Here is a 22,805-nt window from a genome sequence, read left to right as displayed (position 1 = left end):
GAGTTGAATGTCATGTGGCCTTGTTGGGACTATGGAAAAGGAATTAAGCCACAGGATTGCCCATTCAGTCTTGGGAAGATCTGGATGATTCTGCAGAAGCAAAAATGATTTGAAAATGTATATATAGATACCTCTCTACTAATCCATCCTCACCTGACTGAATGTTGTATAATAGCCCTTTTCCAAAACAGGGGTGGAATGTTCTGGTTTCACCACAGATTTTCTACTCATTTCATTTTTAGAATCAGCTTAAAGATTTCAGGTCCCTTTTGTATATAACCTTTATTCTCTAGCTTTTTAAAAAATAATATTTTTGCATATTAAAAAACAAAGAAGGGGCGCCTGGGTGGCTCAGTCAGTTAAGCCTCCAACTTAAGCTCAGGTAACGATCTCATGGTTTGTGGGTTCGAGCCCCGCATCGGGCTCTGGGCTGACAGCTCAGAGCCTGGAGACTGCTTCGGATCCTGTGTCTCCCACTCTCTCTGCTCCTCCCCTGCTCATGCTCTGTCTCTCTCTCTCAAAAGTAAAATAAAAAAATTAAAAAAAAAAAGAAAATACCTAGTACTTGGCATAAATACTCTAAATCTGTTAGAAGAGAGAAACTATATGGGGGTCATGGGAATATATTCCAGGGTGTATTCACTTCACACTTTCCCCTTTGGCCCAGCCCAGGGCCTCTTAGCCCCTGTAAGGATGTGCCCATCTTTCAGGATAACCCCTTACCAGTCATGTCCCAGGATAGGCAATGCTTCCTGCATGGATGGAATGCTGCCCTCTCCCTCTGACTGGGTCTCATAATCTTTTGCCTCTTCTTTCTCTTCTGCCAATTCTCCAGGCCTGAGAGAGTGGTGCTTCTCCCAGTCCCTCTGCATCCAGACTAGCTATGTGGAAAGGAGTTTTGACCTTAAAGGACTTTTTGGAAAACCATAAACTGAAATAGAACAAGCAGTAAAATTTGAGTCAAGGGACCTGGAATCACAAGTGATGTGCTATTAGACAAATCAGTTTCCTTCTCTGGGCCTTGGTTGTTGTTCTGTAAAATGAAGGGTTGAGTTGGATAGAGTCAGTGAATAGAATCAGTGTCTTAGTGTCCAACGCTACTGCAGGCATATTAATCTTACAGAACTATCATCAGAGACTGGAGCTATCAATGTGTAGCCAATGATTCTACCCATCTTCTATAGAATGATGTGGTGTAAAGAGCACGGGCTTTTGAGTAAGATGGAACTGTGTTCATCCTTGTTATTAGAATCTAACAAACAAACCCAAACTCTGTGACCAAAGGCAAGGTCCTTCAGTTCTCAATTTAATGTCCTTCTCTTTAAAACTGCAGTAGATATTACCTACCTCATTGGGTTGTCATGAGGATTGAATCAGATACCGTTCATATAGTGCTGGGACATAGCATCTGTTCCTGCTAAGGAGGTCTTTACATCCAGTAGCAGTGCTCACTCTCCATCTTAATCAACACGATCAGCAGCATGTAACAGTTGATCACACTGTCCTCCTTGAGACACTTTATTTGTACTCTCTGACTTCTCTCTCTCTTTTCCCTCCTATCTTCTGGGCCTCTCCTTCTTAGTCTTCTTTGCTGGATCTTCCTCCTCTTCCTCACCTGTGAATGAGGGGTGAGGCTTCTCTGTCACTCTTCCTTACTAGATCTTATCTAGTCTTGTGGCTTTAAAAGACATCTTTAAGCTGATTACTCCAAAATGTACACGCCTTGCAGAGATCTTTCCTATGAAGTCCAGATTCATATAGTTCAGCTGCCCACTTGACATATCTACTTTGTTGATTCATAGGCATATTAAGTTTAACACATCCCCAACTGAACCTTTCATCTCCACATCACCCCTTTCTTGGTAAATGGAAAATCGCCTCTTTAGTTGCTCAGGCCAAAAATCCTTGTAATTATCCTAGTCTCTTCCACATTAATCTGGTCATAAATTCTCTTGGCTTGATTCTCATATATATCTAGAACCTGACTGTTCCCTCTCCCTCCGCTGTTATTCTAGCCCAAACAGCCATCTTCTCTCATGTGGATGTTTGCAGTAGTCTCCTAACACATCTCCTTGCTGCCATTTTACCCCCTCTCCTCAAAGAAGCTAGAAAGATCCTTCTGCAGCATAAGCATAGTATCATGTTACTTGCCTGGAAGCAGACTGGGGTGGAGTTCCAGCATGCAAGACTTTTTTAAGGATTGCCCTTGGTATCAACATTTGTGGAAGGGAAGGGAAGGATCAGGACTGGACAGAGAAGTACAAAGGTTATGCGTGCCCACTGACAGTCTTGGCCAAATACATGTTGGCCTGTAGAGCTACAGTGCCCTTCAGAGTTGTTTCAAATTGGGCTAAGATGCCAGACCTTTATGCTCCCTCATCATGGACAGGGATGTGGTCTGTTCTGTGAAAGGCACAACCGAAGGCAAGGAGGTCTCTGAAGCTGAGGCAGTCCTGAAGGCATTGTTGACTTTCAGCCAAAAGCACACCCAGACAACAGGCATTCACGGAAGGGGGATCCAGGTAGCACAGCACAGGATCTACCACGTCTCTACCCATTTCCCTCCAGTGGCTTCCCATCTCACTCAGAATAAAACCCAAAGTCATTATCATTTTTCCTTTGAACTCATCTCTTACCGCTCTTCCCTTCACTCACCCCCAAAACCACGTTAGCCACCTGTAAGTTTCTTGAACGTCTCCATCTCCTTCTTCCCACCACTACACTTCTGTCTCAGCACTTGCTGTTTCTTCCATTCGCAAAGTTCATCTCCCAGACGGCTGGGAGGGGCTGGCTCTTGAACTTTATTCAAGTCTCTGCTCAAATTTCACTTTATCAGAGAGGCCTTCTCTTACCAACTCATAGCACGTAGCACATTGCCCTTTTCCTGTGTTCCCTTATTTTACTCAATTTTTCTTTTTAGCACTTAAATCATGACCTAACATGGTTATATATTTATATATTGCCTGTCCATCTGCTCTCTCCACCTGGATATAAGTTCCAAGAAAGAGGGGACTTTGTTTTTATTCATTGCTATATCCCCAGTGACTGTGACAGTGCCTGGCACATAGCAGATACTCAATAAATATTTGTTAACTATAATTTTGGGGGAGCAGGGCACTGTTCCAAAGAAAATAAGAGCTAACACATTGGACTAAAACAAACGTAGGTTTTATTTGTAATTATAAACTTAGGAGCTGTGAAGTGTAGGATATGTTATTTGCTCTCTCTGCACCTGAGTTTGCTTAGTTGTAAAATGTAGATGATTTTAATATTCATAATAGGCTTGTGGTGAGATCAAAGGGATAATGTGTGTAAAGCATCATTAAGCACTGATAGATAACAGTGAGAATCTGAAAACTGCTTGCAAGCACAGTTCCTAACAAGTAGGAAGTGCTCAAGCGTTGATAGTTCTTTTATCATTGTATAATAAACATACAGAATAATGTGTGGTTAGAGTTGATTTTAATGAACCTGTGATTGTTTAAATGGTGCAAATCATTGCTTTCAGTTCTTCATTTTAGGGTGTCTTGTAGATAGCCTGGGCTTATAGCTCACTCTTCAACAGGGAGATTTGGTTTATTTTAATTCTACATCAGAAAAATTCAAAACAACAAAAAGTTTGATATGCAGTGTTAGAGAAGTTTTCATTAAGTGCAACTTCTTTACACATGTGTAAATACATTGTGTGTAAGGCCACTTAAAATTGCATTTTAAGTGGGATAATGCATTTTAAGTGGGATAAGGAAAATTCCTATTTAAAGTATTCTTGGGATTTCTTTTGCAAAACAAACCATCCTTTTGAAAACAGAATCACCATTTCGTAATTGATCTGTTTTGTAAATTTATGTTTGCATGCCCGGTTTTTTTTGGAAACTATGAATGGAAGACTTGAGGAAATGCTTTATTTACAAAGAATGCATATCCACTGCATAAAGGTTCTACTGATGGTGAAAACAGGGGAAAAATTGGAAAACATATCTTAAGCTCCTCTCAATACAACAGTTCTTATGCAGCAAACGTTTTTCTTAGCAGTGATAGCATAAAATGTGCAAGACATAAGTGAAAAGTTACTTCTGAGAGACATCCAGACAGACAAGAGAAGCTATGCGAAGTAGAACTGTTTGCACTATGATTTCGCCCCTTCGCTAAAGCAGGAGCAATACCTATATCAGCCCTTTTTGTTCATGGTCACTATCACAAGTGACACCAAACACAGCAGGAAAATCCCTGCTTTCAAATAGCGAGGAAATATCAGACGTCTCTCCAACTAAATCTTCTATTTTACCATTTTACGTGAAAAATAAAGCTAGATTTAAAAAGCAACAGTAAGAAATCTCTTAGCGAATTCCTTGAGACGGTAGAAGTAACGCTAATTTTCGGCTGACCGGAAGAAGAAACAGCATCCAATCGGGGCCCGTTTCTCAAAGGCCAATCAAACTTCACCTTACTTGCCGGTGCTGGGGAAAACGGACCTGGAGGTCTTTGTCTGCAGAGTGTGGCTGCTGTTACCTGGACAGGGTTGCACACCTGCGGCTCTATTTTTTCTCTGAGCGCTAAGGGACGAGCAGTTTGGCCTTTTCCACCGTTGGCTAGATTTGCTTGTATTGTTTCTAGCCACTGCTCATGTAATGCACTCCCTTAACCAGGAAATTAAAGCGTTCTCCCGGAATAATCTCAGGAAGCAATGTACCAGGGTGACAACGCTAACTGGAAAGAAAATTATAGAAACATGGAAAGATGCCAGAATTCATGTTGTGGAAGAAGTAGAGCCGAGCAGTGGGGGTAGTTGTGGTTATGTGCAGGACCTTAGCTTGGACCTGCATGTTGGTGTTATTAAGCCTTGGTTGCTCCTTGGTGAGTATATCGATTTGCCACTATCTCGTTGATTCTTTTTAGCCGTATTACTTTCTCATTCCCCCCACCCCGCCATGTGTAATATTCTGTTCTATCCGCTATCCTGCTGAAAAGTTGAAATGTTTCCTTTTTTAGATCTGGAACATCCATTAGCTGGCCAGTGATGTTTCTGCACCACAAAATCATCCACAAGAAGCATAGATTCTGGTAGCACATGGCACCTGGTATCTGGATTTTAGAAAAGCTTTCATCCTGTTTTTTTACTTCTCTGGAGGGCAGCATGTTAATGTTGTATTTTCTTCGATTATAAATGAACATAGCCTTAAAATCATCAAATTAAACAGAATGTTTTAATTAGGTAAAACTACAAGTGGCAAGGTTGTTAAGGTTATAGACAAGTTAATACTTGAAATAGCCAAGTGATTGTCATATGGAGTGCATGGCTCCTGTAGCCATATTAATCTATGTGCCTGTTTTTGGAGTGTTATGGGGAAATTGTGTTTTTATTTATAGCTATGAGCCTGATAGTTTTATGCTTTCTTGTATGATGGAGAATATTGTTTCCCTATACAAAGCATGGTCCACAAATAGCAAATGAAGCACAGTTATGAAAACACAAATTTGCTAGCTTGGAAGGATATGTTACGGTATTCTTTAAAAAAAAAAAATCAGCAGTGTGTTCAAGTAGGTGTTCATTTAGGAATGCAGAAATTAAGACTTGAAAAGATTAACCATTTCCCAGTATTGATACAGCCAAGCCATTCTTGAGTAGAAGGAGCACTGTACTGGGAGTCAGAAATAGCTAGGTACTACTGCTAGTGCACACGGCATCTCCTTTTAAAAACTCTCTGAATTAGGGATTATCAGCTCCATTTTACAGGTGGGAACTGGATTTAACAATGGTTAAGTAACTTCCACAAGGTGACATACCTAGTAAATAACAGAGCTGGGCATCAGGCTCAAGTCTGATCCACTCCTGCTCTACATTATCATATAGATTGCCCCGGAGAGTCCAGGTTTTCAGTCCTGCTCTACCTCTTAATAGATGAACTAGCCCAAGTCATTTATTCTCTCTGGTCTTCCAAGAAACCATCTGTAAAACTGAAGTAAAGGTATCTGTTTCTCTCATAGGGCTGTCCTGAGGTTGTGAAGTTTTTGAAACAAACTAATGGCAGTATACATAGGATTTGTTATTGTGTTATGATTACATGAATTGCTGCATGAGCTATCTTTAACTTCAAATAAGTATCTCCAACTAGTTTCTGAAGCCCAGTGAAAAATTAAGGGATCATTTTTAGCAAGTCTGAAAGGTTCACTCAGGACTTGCACACCATGTCTAGGAAAGAAAATATGCTCAGGTACATTTTTCAGTTATTTGCCTTCCATCGTAGTACCAATGGTTTAAAATACCTATGGTAGAATTTTAAAATATTTCACTCTCACAAACTTTGTGATTTTTTAATCTAGACTTATCCAGAGTGAGCTGATCAAGGTAGTGTTCTCAGATTGGCGTTGGAACCCTTCCTACAATCCTGGGAGAGTTCTGGGAGAGACTTCTGAAACTAGTCCTTAATATGGTCTCCTCTTTGGGCCAGGAAATGGGATATTTTTGTCAGGTACAACCACCTTTCCTGTGAGAGGTAGATGGACCTTTTTCGGCCTAGTAACAAGCCTTATTCCTGAGGGACCCATGGACGATTACATCTTAAGTTCTTCCACATGAATGATGCAGTGGTTGTGTCTGACCAGACTAGGTTTCTCTCTGGACATGGGGTTTGGTTCTATGTTGCTTCAAAGAGCTTTCTTTATTTCTTCAAGCATCACAGCTCCCACACAGCACTATATGAAATTAACTTTTTTTGTTGTTGGGGAACTATAATCTTTTTCAGTTAGCTCATAAATTCAAACCAGCTTCCGCATTCCAAAAATCTTATGTAGGCCCTTGATCTAACAGTTTGACAAAAAAGATCTTATTGAGCATTTATGTCCTAGGATTTGCAAATTATATTTTTACAACAAAATCACTAGGACTTTTCTTAAAACCAACTTAATTTTTAAAAGTAGAAAATTCCATTTCTCTTGGATAGTTAAAAGGTACACATATTATTTGTTGTATATATTCTGTTAAGAAGTCCCTACCCTTCTCTTTAATTCTAGGTGAAAATCTTAGGGTCCTTTATAAGGTTATGGAAATTTCTGATATTTAGGAAGCCCAATATTCTTCGGAGGTGGATAATACATTAAACTTGCATAGCTCTTTATTTTGTACAGTTCTTCCATAAATATTGTTATCTCATCCTCATAGTAATTTATGCTCTTGTTTCTATTCATTTATGAATGTTCACTCCTACAAATTTTCTCAAATAAAACATTTCTCTTTTGAATATCATTTATTTCCTTTTTCAATAATAATGCTTTCTCTTTTGGTTGGTTTTTGTGATGATGAAAATAGTGATTTATAAATTAAGACATACTACATCAGAATTTATACAATATTTAGTATTTTCACTAAAAGAATCTTTTAAACAGAAACAGGATTTTGGAGATCTTAAGTAGCTATTTTTTATGATACATATGTTATGATTGCAAAACACTGAACTTGTTAGAAGTCCCAACTCCAATAGCATGTAATATATATCCTTTCTAAATTAGTTACCTCATCTTTATATTCCCATAATAATCCTTGGCCAAATAATGAATATTAGTGGCTTGTAAATATCAAGGTAAAATAACTGTAAATTGTTGTTATTGGCTCTCTTTGTTGTTTCTTATTCAACTTTTTAATTATTTTCAAAACTATCCTATAGTAAAGTTGACTTGGTATTCAGTGCTGTGAGGTTTTTTTTTTTTTTTGACTTCTGTGAGTTTTAACATAATTATGATTCATGTAGCCACTTTTATAATAATAAAATTCTTAAAATTTGTATTTGTTTTTAAAAATTAAGATATGCATAAAAGGATAACATTCTACTTTTTTAAAACAAAGGTTTAAGTAACACATTATCATAATATATGATTTACAGTGTTTATTTCTTTTAACCATGTGTTTTTCCAATAAGAGTTTACCACAGGACTGTAACACAAATCAACAACTTTAAATTGGAGGAAAGCTGATGTTTATATCTAGAATTTAGAGAGAATTAACTTGAACTGTAATACTAAGTATTAGATGAAACACACAAGCCAATTACCTGAAATCCATTTATGCTAACTAAAATTGTTTCCCCACACTATTAACACTAATATAATTTTATTATTTGAAAAGGCAGAGCACAGAAGTTGTATTTTTTTTTTTTTTGGCTTCAAGAATACTAAATTTGTTTCAATATGGTTCATATTCTGGAAGGGACTTTCAAAATGGGGTAGCTAATTCTGAAATATATAATCAACCTGTTCTGTTTGGTGTATGGTGTTCAATGGAAATGATCTAAGTATCCAGCTTTGATAAGTGTAATAATGATGGTTTAGGGTTCGAAGAAAGAATTTCATTTATTCATGTTTTTTTTTTTTTTTTGCTATTGTAAGAAATAGGCAGAGTAGAATTAATTATTATTTAAAAGATGATATGTATTTAATTTATTTGAAGCCATTTTTCCCCTGGAGGTGGTTAGGACTTCCTGCAGAAAATTGAGAAATTATTTTTTTAATTTAAGTATTTCAAATGTGTAGAAAATTACAGACAATAATATAACAGCTGCATATCCACCATCCAGCTTTAACAGATATTAATATTTTCATAGGCTAACTTTTAAGTATAAAGTTAAATGTAGGCTCAGTAAGGAGCCCGCGAGTTTCTGATTACCAATTACCAGGGGAATATTGGCCAACCAGTGGATTTGCTGGCTTTTCAGCTACCTAAAATCACATAACAGAAGCTGGCAGATTCCCCAGATAGGTAAGGTAAGAAAAACATTGTTTATGGAAATGGATCCTAATCTAGAAAAGTAAAATACTTGAAATCTTTAAAAAAATGCCCTATATTTTTCAATTGTGTAACTCACTTTATTTTAACTAATAATCTCATGTTTAAACTTGGTTATTAGCTAGAGTCATTTTCCAAGTTTGGTAGATATGGGGAGCCAACTTTAACAGGAAGAAGCTGTAAAAGGGGATAGCCCTATTGGTGCAGGGAATGTGGGTGGAATCTATAAACCCAGCAGTGTTTGCTCTAAGCTATTAGATATTCCTAAACCAGAGTCGTTTTGTGGGTGTTTTTTTAACATCTTTTTTAAGTTACAAAAGTAGTAGATATTGGGGTGCCTCAGTGGCTTAGTTGGCATCTGACTCTTGATTTTGGCTCAGGTCATGATCTCATGGTTCTTGGGTTTGAGCCCCATGTTGGGCTCTGCTCTGACAGCACAGATCTCTCTGCCCCTCCCCTGCTCTCTCTCTGACTCTCAAAATAAATAAATATTAAAAAATCTTTTTTAAAGAAATAGATATGTAGTGTAAAAATACAAATGAGTGTAAAGAAGAAAATCACCTGTAATCCCACCATCAACATTTTGTTCTATATCCTTCCTGTTCATTTTTAGGCATATATGTATTTTTTGTTTTCACAGAAATGGATGATGGTGTTTTGTAATATAATAGTATTATCACCTAATATGTTGAGAATATATTTCCATGCCATAAATATTCTTCTGCATTCTTGTTTGTTTGTTTGTTTGTTTGTTTTAAGTAAACTCTGCTCTCAGCGTGGGGCTCAAACTCATGACTACAAGAGTCACATGCTTTACCAATGAGCCAGCCAGGTGCCTGAGCATTTTCATTTTAATGGGTGTATGTATTTAACTACATAATAGTATCATATTTTATTTAACCCAACCCCTATTATTAGGCTTTTTGTTGTTTTTTACTCGTTTTGAGGGTTTGGAGGGTTTTTTTTTTTTGTATTATAAACAATACTACAATGAACATCCTGATGGCTAACCTTTGCAACATCCAGGGCTTGCAAGAAATTGTTCGAAGTGAGATTTCAGAGTATGAGATATATACAAGATGAATATTTTTTATTTATTTATTTATTTTTTCAACGTTTATTTTTATTTTTGGGACAGAGAGAGACAGAGCATGAACAGGGGAGGGGCAGAGAGAGAAGGAGACACAGAATCGGAAACAGGCTCCAGGCTCTGAGCCATCAGCCCAGAGCCTGACGCGGGGCTCGAACTCACGGACCGCGAGATCGTGACCTGGCTGAAGTCGGACGCTTAACCGACTGCGCCACCCAGGCGCCCCAAGATGAATATTTTTTAATGAGTAGTTCCAAATTGTCTTTTAGAAAGTTGGAATTAGGTCCTCCCAAGTTGCATTTTTTATTTTTTATTTTTTATTTTATTTATATATTTTTAATCTTAGAAAGAATGAATGAGCATGAGCCGAGGAGAGGGACAGAGGAAGAGAGAGAATCTTTTTTTTTTTTAAATAATGTTTGTTTATTTTTGAGAGAGAGAGAGCACGCAAGTGGGGAAGGGGCAGAGAGAGGGAGACAGAGGATCCAAAGCAGGCTCTGTGCTGACAGCAGCAAGGCTGATATGGTACTTGAACTAAAAAACCGCAGCACCATGATCTGAGCTGAAGTCGGGCTCAACTGACTGAGCCACCCCGGTGCCCCATTTTTATTTTTATTTTTAAAAATTATTTATTTGCTTATTTATTGAGAGATAGAATGAGAATCTTAAGCAGGCTCCACGCTGAGCACGGAACCTGACACATGGCTCAATCCCATGACCCTGGGATCATGATCTGAGCCGAAATCAAGAGTCAGACATTCAACTGACTGAGCCATCCAGGTACTCTCCGAGTTGTATTTTTTAAAATAAATGAATAACTAATAGAATTCCTGCAAAAATTATATTAAAAGTCCGGATGATTATTTTCATGTTGAAGGTGATATGATTTATTTCTTATAGGGTCACAAGATGCTGCTCACGATCTGGATACTCTGAAAAAGCACAAGGTAAAAATGCTTCAGGTCTGCAGCCATGTATAGAAAATATTTTAATTGTTACATTTGTTTTTTTTATTTGAATTTAATTTTTTTTGAATATATTAAATTTTTTAAAAATAATTATTATTATTTTCTAAATTTACATCCCAAGTTAGCATATAGTGCAACAATGATTTCAGGAGTAGATTCCTTAATGCCTTTACCCATTTAGCCCATACCCCCTCCCACTACTCCTCCAGTAACCCTCTGTTGTTCTCCATATTTATGAGTCTCTTCTGTTTTGTCCCCTCCCTGTTTTTGTATTATTTTTGCTTCCCTTCCCTTATGTTCATCTGTTTTGTATCTTAAATTTCTCACATGAAGTCATATGATATTTATCTTTCTTTGACTAATTTAGCTTAGCATAATACCCTCCAGTTCCATCCACATAGTTGCAAATGGCAAGATTTCATTCTTTTTGATAGCTGAGTAATACTCCATTATATATATATACCACATCTTCTTTATCCTTTCATCCGTAGATGGACATTTGGGCTCCTTCCATACTTTGGTTGTGGTCAGTAGTGCTGCTGTAAACTTTGGAGTTCATGTGCCCCTTTGAAACAGCATACCTGTATCCCTTAGATACACACCTACTAGTGCAATTGCTGGGTCGTAGGGTTGTTCTATTTTTAATTTTTCAAGGAACCTCCATACTGTTTTCCAGGGTGGCTGCACCAGTTTGCATTCCCACCAGCAGTGCAAAGGAGATCCTCTTTCTCCACATCCTCACCAACATCTGTTGTTGCCTGAGTTGTTATGGTTAGCCGTTCTGACAGGTGTGAGGTGGTAGCTCATTGTGGTTTTGATGTGCATTTCCCTGATGATGAGTGATGTTGAGCATTTTTTCATGTGTCAGTTGGCCATCTGGATGTCTTCTTTGGAGAAGTGTCTATTCATGTCTTTTTCCAATTTCTTCAATGGATTATTTGTTTTCTGGGTGTTGAGTTGGATAAGTTTTTTATAGATTTTGGATACTAACCCTTTATCTGATAATGTCATTTGCAAATATCTTCTTGCATTCCATCGGTTGCCTTTTAGTTTTGCTGATTGTTTCTTTCACTGTGCAGAAGCTTTTTATTTTGATGAGGTCCCAGTATAGTTCATTTTTGCTTTTGTTTCCCTTGCCTCCAGAGACGTGTTGAGTAAGAAGTTGCTGCAGCTGAGATCAAAGAGGTTTTTGCCTGCTTTCTCCTCTAGGATTTTTAAAAATTTTTATGAAAATTAGCATTTTTTATTTACTTTTGAGAGAGAGAGACAGAGACAGTGCAAGCAGGGGAGGGGCAGAGAGAGAGGGAGACACAGGATCTGAAGCAGGCTTTAGGCTTGGAACTGTCAGCACAGAGCCCAACAACGGGGCTCGAAGTCAAGCCCACATGATCTCATGTGAGATCACAACCTGAGCCAAAGTCAGACACTTAACTGGCTGAGCCACCCAGGCACACCTCTTCTCTAGGATTTTGATGACTTCTTGTCTTATGTTTAGGTCTTTCATCCATTTTGAGTTTATTTTTGTGTATGGTGTAAGAAAGTGGTCCAGGTTCGTTCTTCTGCATGTTGCTGTCCAGGTTTCCCAGCACCACTTGCTGAAGAGACTGTCTTTATTCCATTGGATATCCTTTCCTGCTTTGTCAAAGATTAGTTGGCCATACGTTTGTGGGTCCATTTCTGGGTTCTCTATTCTGTTCCATTGACCTGAGTGCCTGTTTTTGTGCCAGTACCATACTGTCTTTTTTTTTTTTTTTAACGTTTATTTATTTTTTTTGAGACAGAGAGAGACAGAGCATGAACGGGGGAGGGTCAGAGAGAGGGAGACACAGAATCTGGAACAGGCTCCAGGCTCTGAGCTGTCAGCACAGAGCCCGACGCGGGGCTCGAACCCACGGACCGCGAGATCGTGACCTGAGCTGAAGTCGGCCGCCCAACCGACTGAGCCACCCAGGCGCCCCAGTACCATACTGTCTTGATTACAGCTTTGTAATACAGCTTGAAGTCCAGGATTGTGATGCCTCCTGCTGTGGTTTTATTTTTCAAGATTGCTTTGGCTATTCAGGGTCTTTTCTGGTTCCATACAAATTTTAGGATTGTTTGTTCTAGCTCTGTGAAGAATGCTGGTGTTATTTTGATAGGGATTGCAAAATTGTTACATTTATTTAGGAAACTATTAGTCCATTTCAGAATTTAATTGGTAACATTCTGGCTGTCATTTTAATAAAGTTGCAAAAATTATTATACCTAATTAAATATATGGATTTATAATTCATCTTTCCAATTTTATATTCTCTCAGTCTCCCTTCATGGACCCTCACGAACCTGACTTTGAGGCATGTTTTCTTGCCTCTGCTTATGTACTTCCTTTGTGTGGGATGGACTTTCCTCTCTTCTCTTCTCATCCAAGACACACCCATGCCTGAGTCCCAACTCAAATACCACTTCTTCCCCAATGCCATCTTCCCCCACCCTTCCCACACAACTGATGTGATTTATTACTTATTTTAGCCCTCTATTTTGTCCAGCAGTGTTTTGGTATCATGGAATTGCTGTGGTTTATTAACATGAAGCTTCTGGAGCAGAGGGTAGAGGAGAGAACAACAAATAAGCACCTTCAGTCCAGGGTATAATGTGCTTTGATGGGGAAATGCAGGTGCTACTGGAGAGCATGTGAGATGATGCCCTCCATGTTTGGATTGAGTTGGGTTGGGTAGGGGATTGTAAGGTCAGGGAAGTGATGAAGGAAGTGATATTGAAGTTTGCTCTGAATGGGGTGGGGAGGGAGCAGACAGAAAAGTGTTCAGATAGGAGAAGTGGTTTGTGTGCAGCCCCAGAAGAGAAAGGCTGATGCTTTCAGAGATGGAAAAAAAGTTCAGTAACCCTGGAATAGAGAGTGACAAAGAAGGATACCAAGAAACAAGGCCAGGGATGTAAGCATGAATCAGATCACAAAAATCCATGTAAGCCTGGGTAAACTGTTGGACTTTATCCAAAAGTATGTGAAAGTCTTTACCCAGGGAAGTAACAGGATCAAATTTGCAGTTTAGAAAGGTTGCTTGGTAGAGGCCATGTGGAAAATAGATCGGAGTGTTGCATAAACTAAAGATGGGGAGAGTAGTTACAAGGCAGTTGCTGTAACAGTTATAATAATAACTGGCTGGGGCGCCTGGGTGGCGCAGTCGGTTAAGCGTCCGACTTCAGCCAGGTCACGATCTCGCGGTCCGGGAGTTCGAGCCCCGCGTCAGGCTCTGGGCTGATGGCTCAGAGCCTGGAGCCTGTTTCCGATTCTGTGTCTCCCTCTCTCTCTGCCCCTCCCCCGTTCATGCTCTGTCTCTCTCTGTCCCAAAAATAAATAAACGTTGAAAAAAAAAAAAAAAAAAGTATCAGGTCATCATTACAAATAATTTAAAAAAAAAAAAAAAAAAATAATAACTGGCTGACAAGAAGAGATAATAGCCTGGAATTGCATAAGGATATGAGAAGTACTGTGTTTCCTAATAGCATCCATCTTAGATCAATATTTTAACATAAGTAGGACAAGTTTCAGAGTCTTGTTTACACTAGCAAATTAATACTTCTCAGAGAAAAAATGGAAACTAGAAAAAATGATAAAATTTATTCATTGGCAAATGTTTCATTATCTATCCCCTTTTATGATACACTAGTTCAAATTCACTTTCATCTGGCGATGTGAAGCAAGCAGGTGTTTAAAAGATCCTCCTAAGGTAAACTGACCAGCTGAATAGAGGGTTTATTGAAAAATTTAGTGACTCTACAAAACATGATTATTGATTTAAATGCGTGGCACATTTCAAAGGCATATTATTCTAAGACTTAAGTGCTATAATTAATAGAAATTCTTTTGAAGATCATTTCAGAAATTTCATTAGGAATTTCATTTTAATGTTTAGATATAGTAATAATAGTTGCTTTGTTAATAAGGTACCCAAGTGCTTGGTGTGTGTCCAACAAAGTACTATGGAAGATAGAAAACTGAAACATAAAATGTTCCAAGTTACTTATTGTTGCATTGTTTATTAACAGCAAATCATTGACAAAAACTCACATGTTCATAGATAGGGAATTGGTTAAATAATAGTACACTCACACTACAGAACTATATAGCTATAAAAAAGAACACCAAAAAAAAGAGTTTATACTAATCTAAAAAAAAATTCCAGGACATTTCTTATTTTATTTATTTATTTTTAATTTTTCTTATTCTTTATTTTTAAAAAAAAATTTTTTTTTCAACGTTTATTTATTTTTGGGACAGAGAGAGACAGAGCATGAATGGGGGAGGGGCAGAGAGAGAGGGAGACACAGAATCGGAAACAGGCTCCAGGCTCTGAGCCATCAGCCCAGAACCTGACGCGGGGCTCGAACTCACGGACCGCGAGATCGTGACCTGGCTGAAGTCGGATGCTTAACCGACTGCGCCACCCAGGCGCCCCACTTATTCTTTATTTTTGAGAGACAGTGAGACTGAGTGTGAGTGGGGGAGGAACAGACAGAGAGGGAGACACAGAATCTGAAGCAGGCTCCAGACTCTGAGCTGTCAGCACAGAGCCTGACGCAGGGCTTGAACTCACTAACCGTGAGATCATGACCTGAGCTGAAGTCAGATGCTTAACCGACTGAGCCACCCAGGCAACCCTTACTTACATATCAATATCTATATCTATCTGTCTATCTATCTATCTATCTATATCTATCTATATCTATAGATAGCATAGATAGCATATAGTGCAATAATGATTGCAGGAGTGGATTCCAGTGATTCATTCCCTATGTATAACATCCAGTGCTCATCCCAACAAGTGTCTTCCTTAATGCCCCTTACCCATTAAGCCCATTTCCTCACCTACAACGCCTCCAACAACCCCCAGTTTATTCTCTATATTTAAGAGTTTATGTTTTGCCCCCCTTTCTGTTTTCATATTATTTTTGCTTCCCTTCCCTTATGTTCATCTGTTTTGTATCTTAAATTCCACATATGAGTGAAGTCATGATATTTTTCTTTCTCTGACTAATTTTGCTTAGCATAATACCCTTTAGTTCGATCCATGTAGTTGCAAATGGCAAGATTTCATTCTTTTTGATTGCTGAGTAATACTCCATTGTGTGTGTGTGTACATACACATACCACATCTTCTTTATCCATTCATCAGTAGATGGACATTTGACCTCTTTCCATACTTTGGCTATTGTAGGTAGCGCTGCTATAAACATTGGGGTGCGTGTACCCCTTCAAAATAGCACACCTGTATCCCTTGGGTAAATAACTAGTAGTGCAATTCCTGGGTCGTAGGATAGTTATATATTTAATTTTTTGAGGAACCTCCATACTGTTTTCCAGAGTGGCTGCACCAGTTTGCATTCCCACCAGCAGTTGAGCACATATTTAAATGAGAGGAGAACCCAAGGTGTTGTCTTTGTGTAGGAAAGGGAATAAACAAATTTGCCTGAAGATGCTCTAAAAGAATATACAAGACGCCAACAAAGGTGGTTACCATTAAGGTAGGAGAAAACGGAGTAGATAGGGACAGGGTGAGAGCAAAACCTCGTTTCTTTTTTATAATGTTCTGATTTTTGAACCAGTTCACAATATGTAAGTTTACTAAAATTAGAAATAATAATGCCTATATGTGAGGATTAGGTGAGATAACTTATAGGCCTAGCATACATTAGGTTTGCAATAAAGTGGTTTTTCTTATTATCCCTATTACAAAGGGCATCCCAAGGGCAACCATTGTTAGGACCTCCATACCTACATTTTGGAAGTATGCTTAATTACTAGAAAGGGTTTTAGGCTGGGTCCCCATCACCACCACCACCTGTGATTCAGTACAATTCTTTTCTATCAGGCCCAGTCAATACACATATAAATTGCACTTCCCAACAGCTAAACTACCCAGGCATTGGTAATCCATATTATTTGTAAAGCACTTTTACCTTTCAAGAGGTTTTCCTAAGATTCTCATTTGGTTTTCTCCACAATCCTGTGAAGATACATAGGTAATAGGTAATAAGTTATATATATCTTATATTGTGTGTGTGTATCTGTGTGTATATATATATATATATACACACAATTTATATACATATAAATTTTATATATAAATTTATATATATAAATTGTATATATATGCACATTGTATATATAGATACAATATATATATTGTATTTATATATATTGTATATATTATCCAGGGCAGAATCATATAATCCTGGTCAGAAGTACACTGGCAATGAGTGAGTTGACATAGACAAGACTTCACTGGGGAAAGCAGAAGGACATTTCAGACTTTATCTTCTAAAAATGTTCTTACCTTTCTAGTTTCTCCCATCTCATCTCTATATAAGAATGTCTCTTGAGTAGATATTTGAGGTTTTTTCTGTTGTCTGTCTTCTACAAGGCAGTTAGGTCAGTAAATGAATGGCCTGTGGCTCCATCTTCATGGGGCCTAGCTCCTGGAATGTTTTAATCAATGCTCTTTGGGTTGGGAGGCACAGAAACCCTAGCAAGAAAAGAGAATGTGTGTATAGTAATTTAGGGGGAATCTCTGGAATCTGAGGGCAGAGACTGGCTGTGCTAGAGAATAGAAGGCTCTCCAAGATGGTCCCTCTCTGCTGCTGGCATCATGGCCCCTTTCTGCACAGGTATCTACTCTGTTCTTATTTAGGAGCAGAAATTCTTCAGCTTCTTTGGGCACATAATAGAAAGCGGCTATCTTAGACCTCTCAAGTTTGCAGACCATTCAGCTGTCTTGTGTACCTATTTTAAATTTCTGAAAACAATTTGATCAGTGTTGTTTAAGTCTGGTGTCTGCCTCAATCTAGTTAGCTGTACTAGGTGGAGAGGTGGGGCACTGCCAGAGCCATGTCTATGAGGGTAGTGGAGGCAAGAGAGGCAGAGCTGGAAGATACTGTAAAGTGTGTAAGGGGCACCTGGCTGGCTCAGTTGGTGGAATGTGCGGCTCTTGATCTCAGTATTGTGAGTTTGAGCCCCACTTTGGGTGTAGAGCTTATTTAAATAAATAAACTTAAAAAATTTTTTTTAACGTTTTATTTATTTTTGAGACAGGGAGAGACAGAGCATGAACAGGGGAGGGTCAGAGAGAGGGAGACACAGAATCCGAAACAGGCTCCAGGCTCCGAGCTGTCAGCACAGAGCCCAATGCGGGGCTCGAACTCATGGACCGCAAGATCATGCCCTGAGCCGAAGTTGGCCGCCCAACCGACTGAGCCACCCAGGCACCCCTAAATAAATAAACCTTTAAAAAGTTTAAAAATTAAAAATAAAATACGTGTGAAATACATGAAAATACTGAGATCAGGTAAAACCGAACGCCCATGCTAAGAAAGAGAATATGGTGAGGCATGTCATGACAAGAAACAGTGCCCTATTTTCTTGATCCATTTAACTTTTGGATTCTTTTAATTAACCTTCCACATGGCCCCTTCCATATGCTTGGTAGACTGTAGGAAAGGAGCTCAAATGCATAGATGGGTAGAAGGTTGCTTTTGTGGACCATTTGAAAGAAATGACCATCCTTTCAACCAGACTAATTCATTGGAGTCTCTAGGTTTGAGGCCCTGTGGCACTGACATTTTAAAAGTTAACTGGGTGATTCTAATGTGCAGCCACACTTGAGAACCGTCATACTACTAAAGAATATGAAGGAAAATCGGAAAATAATTATTGAAAAAGAAGTCTGTGTTATTGATGTACTTCCCTTAATCAAGTTTTTTATATGCATATTCATTGATTTATCCAACAAATATTTTAAGGACTTTTTGTGCTAAGGTCATTGCTCACACACAGTGCTTACTCATAATACTGAAGAAGCCAAACATGTTTCCTCCCCTCATGGAGTTTCTAGTACCATGAGGGAGACAAATAATGTCAAAGTGGTAAGAGCTATAATTAGGGCAAGTAGAGGGTGCTGTGAGAGTGTAGAGAATTAGCACTTCTGGTGAGGGATGAGGCAGTCAGAGGAAGCTTCCGGTAGGAAGTATTATTCAAGTGAGTCATGCTTAAATTGTTTGTTTATTCTTATTACAGATCTCAACATCTCATTCTCTTTTTAATTAACCTAATTTTAATTCATTAGAGAATTTTTAAAAATCATCTTTTTTTTCCCCTTTAAGGTGACACATATTCTCAATGTTGCATATGGAGTTGAAAATACTTTCCTCAGTGACTTTATATATAAGAGTATTTCTATATTGGATCTGCCTGAAACCAATATCCTGTCTTATTTTCCAGAATGTTTTGAATTTATTCAACAAGCAAAAATGAAGGTAAGTTTTATTTTGATCCACGGTTCTTCAAAGACAGCAATTTTAAAATACAGGTCCATTATCTAAGCTTTATTCTTTTTCTGATTAATACATAGAGAACCATTATGAAATTTCCCCTCCAACAATCTTTTAACTCTTACAGCTATTTAGTTCTCTGATATTTTTTTCTCAATGAGATAACTTATTTTTTATTTTTTAAGTAATCTCAATGCCCAACATGGGGCTTGAACTCATGATCCTGAGATCAAAAGTCACATGCTCTACTGACTGAGCCAGCCAGGAGTCACTCAATGAGTTACTCACTTTTAACCTTAATATATCATCTTCCTAGGGCTTCCTGAGAAATGTTAGGAGATAAAATTCTCCATTTACTGAATTTTCCTGTGTTTATGTTTACTTAGATTTCCTTTGATGGTTTATAACCACCTGCCGTATGGGATAGATACGAGTATTGTCCTTTTAGTGTATTTATGAAGATTAATATGCATTCATTTTTATGGCTGTGATAGGGATAGTGAATCTATGCATTTTTAACAATAGAAAATTATAGGGTACTCCAGGACTAAATGTATTGCTTTACTGAGATTGTGTGAAAATGCTGATCAGAAGCTGTCCGTTGGTTCTCTGACTTTAAAAGACCAACAGATAATATAATACTTCAACATTGGTAATAGATCCAGGTCAAACTGGGCTTCTAAGTTAGCTGTTACCAGTAATTATACCTTGAAATGACACCATTTTTAGTTAGTATACAATTCTTACAAAATTTATGTGAGGTAAATAGATGGGAATGTAGAAGCACTTAGAAAAGTTTATTCTCCTAGAAGACCTAACAATTAATGACATGAACATTAGAATCCAGCTTAATTGAATTCTGGCTAATGATTTCCCTTCTACCTTTCTCCTCTCATTTCTCCGTCTCTCTCCCTTCCTTTTATTTAGTAATATTTAATGAATGCCTTACGTGCCCAGTACTGTTCTAGGTACTTTCCTTTAGATTGTCTGAAAAATGTAGAACTATTCACCTCTACCTTTCAGCTTTGTTTAATAGCGGATATTTAGATTAAAGAAAACAAAGAGGTTTTCTAATTCAAGCTCTAATATTGGCCAGTGTTTTCTCTTATGAAAGATTTTATAGGGTCTAGATGATAACATTCCAGTGTGTCAGTTGATAGTGTCAGAAATAAAAATGATAATGTTTCTGTATTAGCTGCTTCTCTAAGGCGATGTGAGATAGGCCTTAAATGGTAAAAGAAAAATTTAGGCATAATCCATATTGATATTCATCATTAAAAGATACGTACATGTTGCAAGTAAAATGTGAAAAGGGTAATAGTTAATTAAAAGGGTCCTTTGCTTGGGTTTCCTAAAAAAATAGAACCTGAGACAAAGATTAGTAGCTGATGCTTCATTTGAGAGAATCCATGGGTGGTGAAAGTGGGAAGAACGGGAATCGTTTCAGGGACTGATGGGAAGCAGCACGAGATGGTGTGTTCACCCTACTGAGCACAGCCGCACAGTTGAGCTGACGGTGAAATAGCTGCGTGCTCAGCACGTGTACCTGCTTTACCACTTAAGGCATCTCCAGGCAGGGAGCACAAAAGAACTGTACCTCAGTATAGACTTTGGGAGGGAAAGAAGAGAGAATTTATCTGCCTGGCTCTCTGTCAGCTCCTGTTTTCCCCTGGGGAAAAGTTTACCCATGGGATGGTAACTAATCCCACAGTTCCAGGTTACGGCACTCCTCCAGCAGCTGCCTTGAAGCCAAATTCAGTGGCCTGTGGTGTAACTTTTCATCCAAGTTCAGAAGCAGCGAGAGAATCCAGAACTTGGGGTGTACTTGTCTATGCAGAGACCATAATAGGGAAGAGCCAGGCCTTCTTAGGCAAGCAAAACTCATTAGGCCTAAGGGGGTGGTTCCACAGAAGTGGAGGCTGAGATGGAGCAAGCTTGGGACCCATGAGATAACACTAAGAGAATCTGAGGAGGTACCTAAAATGTTTCTGCTACAAGATGTATTAGAATTCCACAATTTGTTCCAATCTCTCAAGTGTTATATCTTACACTGCAGTTATAACCGCAGCCAATATTTGCTTACCCTGAAAATTCTTTACTGTTTAGAGTAATACTTTTTAGTTTCAGCATTAGCATTCTTGAATTTTCTTCATTTTTTTTTTCTGGAAGAGATCTTTACATAACCTTGTCTGTTGTATATGCAGGTTTTATTAAATGTGATTACTCAATGAATTGCGTATTTCAAAACTACCTTTCTAGGCCATAGTTTCTTGTTTTATCTTTTTATACACAGCTGCCAAATGGAATCTCTTCTATTTCCCCATGCCCTTCCTCATTCTGTAGTTGTAAAACCCTGTTGTTTGGTTTCTCTGTCTTCCTCTATCTCTGACCCCAACATCATTTGTTAGGTATATGCCTTAAGTAACAGAAATACACATGAGAGGAAAGTAGCAGGGTAACTTCTATAGCCTCAGGAGTTCTTTTATGAAAATTTACTTGTCTTCCCCCCTTTTTTTAAGGTGTAAAAGGTTTTGTTTGTTAATATGAAAATGTGTTATTTGATATTCCATGTTTACTTTATTACTCATTTTATAAGATGGGATTTCAAAGACATGATGTAAATAAGGTATGTCACTGTAGAAAAATTGGAAAATACAGATAAGTAGAAATTCGCCCTACTTAAATCATTTAGACATAACTACTGTTAGCAGTTTGAGAAATTTTTTTATATATCAGAAGACTCACTTAAAAAAGACCTACACTTGGCTCAGTTAATCTGCCAACAAATATTAATTACTTATTCTGAGAAGATATGAAGGATACATAGTGCTTCCCTCAAGGAGCTTGCAATCTAGTTGAAAAGCTACTCCTAACAGCATGAGAACACAGAACACTTGATAAAACAGGTACACTGTCACACAATTCCTGTCTGCCCGTGGCAAAATGGTGATTCGAATTTTTAAGAGAACACTTCCTTCTTAGCAGAAAATTAATTTATTTTCTTAGCAAACATTTATGGAATATCCGCTATGTGCCTAAAATTGATTAATTGATTATTCCATTCATTGCTCACAATGAATTGTATTTTGGTAATTGAATGTTGAATCAAACAAATTGATAAAATGAATATTTTTATTTTATAATTTCAAGTAGTATAAGAATGTGCAACTGATTTAACAACTTTCTAGGTGAATAATGAAGGTTTTTGATTGATTTTTATTGCAGGATGGCGTGGTTCTTGTTCATTGTAATGCAGGAGTTTCCAGGGCTGCTGCAATTGTAATAGGTTTCCTGATGAATTCTGAAGAAATCTCGTTCATCAGTGCTTTTTCTTTGGTGAAAAATGCAAGGCCTTCCATATGTCCAAATGCGGGCTTCATGGAGCAGCTTCGTACATACCAAGAGGGCAAGGAAAGCAATGAGTGTGACAACATACAGGAATTAGAAAAGGGTGACAGTTCATGAGTTACATTCCAGCAGATAATGGACAACTGTAATTTCTGAACTGGCCCCCACAGCCACCTGTCCCCATTTTTGAAGAGTAGACTAGTAAAAACTTCCTTTTGTCTTGCATTTTTCAAGTGGAAGTGGAGGTTAATTGATTGTCTTGAGCTAGTGTACAAATATGTTTTTAAATCATGTCATGTTT

At 38.0% G+C, this 22,805-nt stretch overlaps 1 protein-coding gene across 1 annotated transcript; it reads left to right on the top strand.

Moving 5' to 3' along the window:
* Positions 1-4,544: 4,544 nt before the first annotated feature.
* Positions 4,545-22,634, top strand: DUSP19 (dual specificity phosphatase 19). The gene is made up of 4 exons (XM_047083529.1): positions 4,545-4,854; positions 10,767-10,813; positions 18,989-19,141; positions 22,382-22,634. Exons 1-4 carry the CDS (start codon positions 4,629-4,631, stop codon positions 22,619-22,621), a joined length of 666 nt encoding a protein of 221 aa, XP_046939485.1. The 5' UTR covers positions 4,545-4,628; the 3' UTR covers positions 22,622-22,634.
* Positions 22,635-22,805: the final 171 nt, after the last annotated feature.

This window comes from Lynx rufus, unplaced genomic scaffold (genome assembly GCF_022079265.1).
Source record: "Lynx rufus isolate CCGP_SWC_20201006 ecotype Redwood Valley unplaced genomic scaffold, mLynRuf1.p SCAF_2, whole genome shotgun sequence".
In the NCBI taxonomy this organism is placed as follows: Eukaryota; Metazoa; Chordata; class Mammalia; order Carnivora; family Felidae; genus Lynx; species Lynx rufus.
Note: the sequence above shows the minus strand (reverse complement) of the source record. Positions and strands in the feature narration are given on the sequence as shown.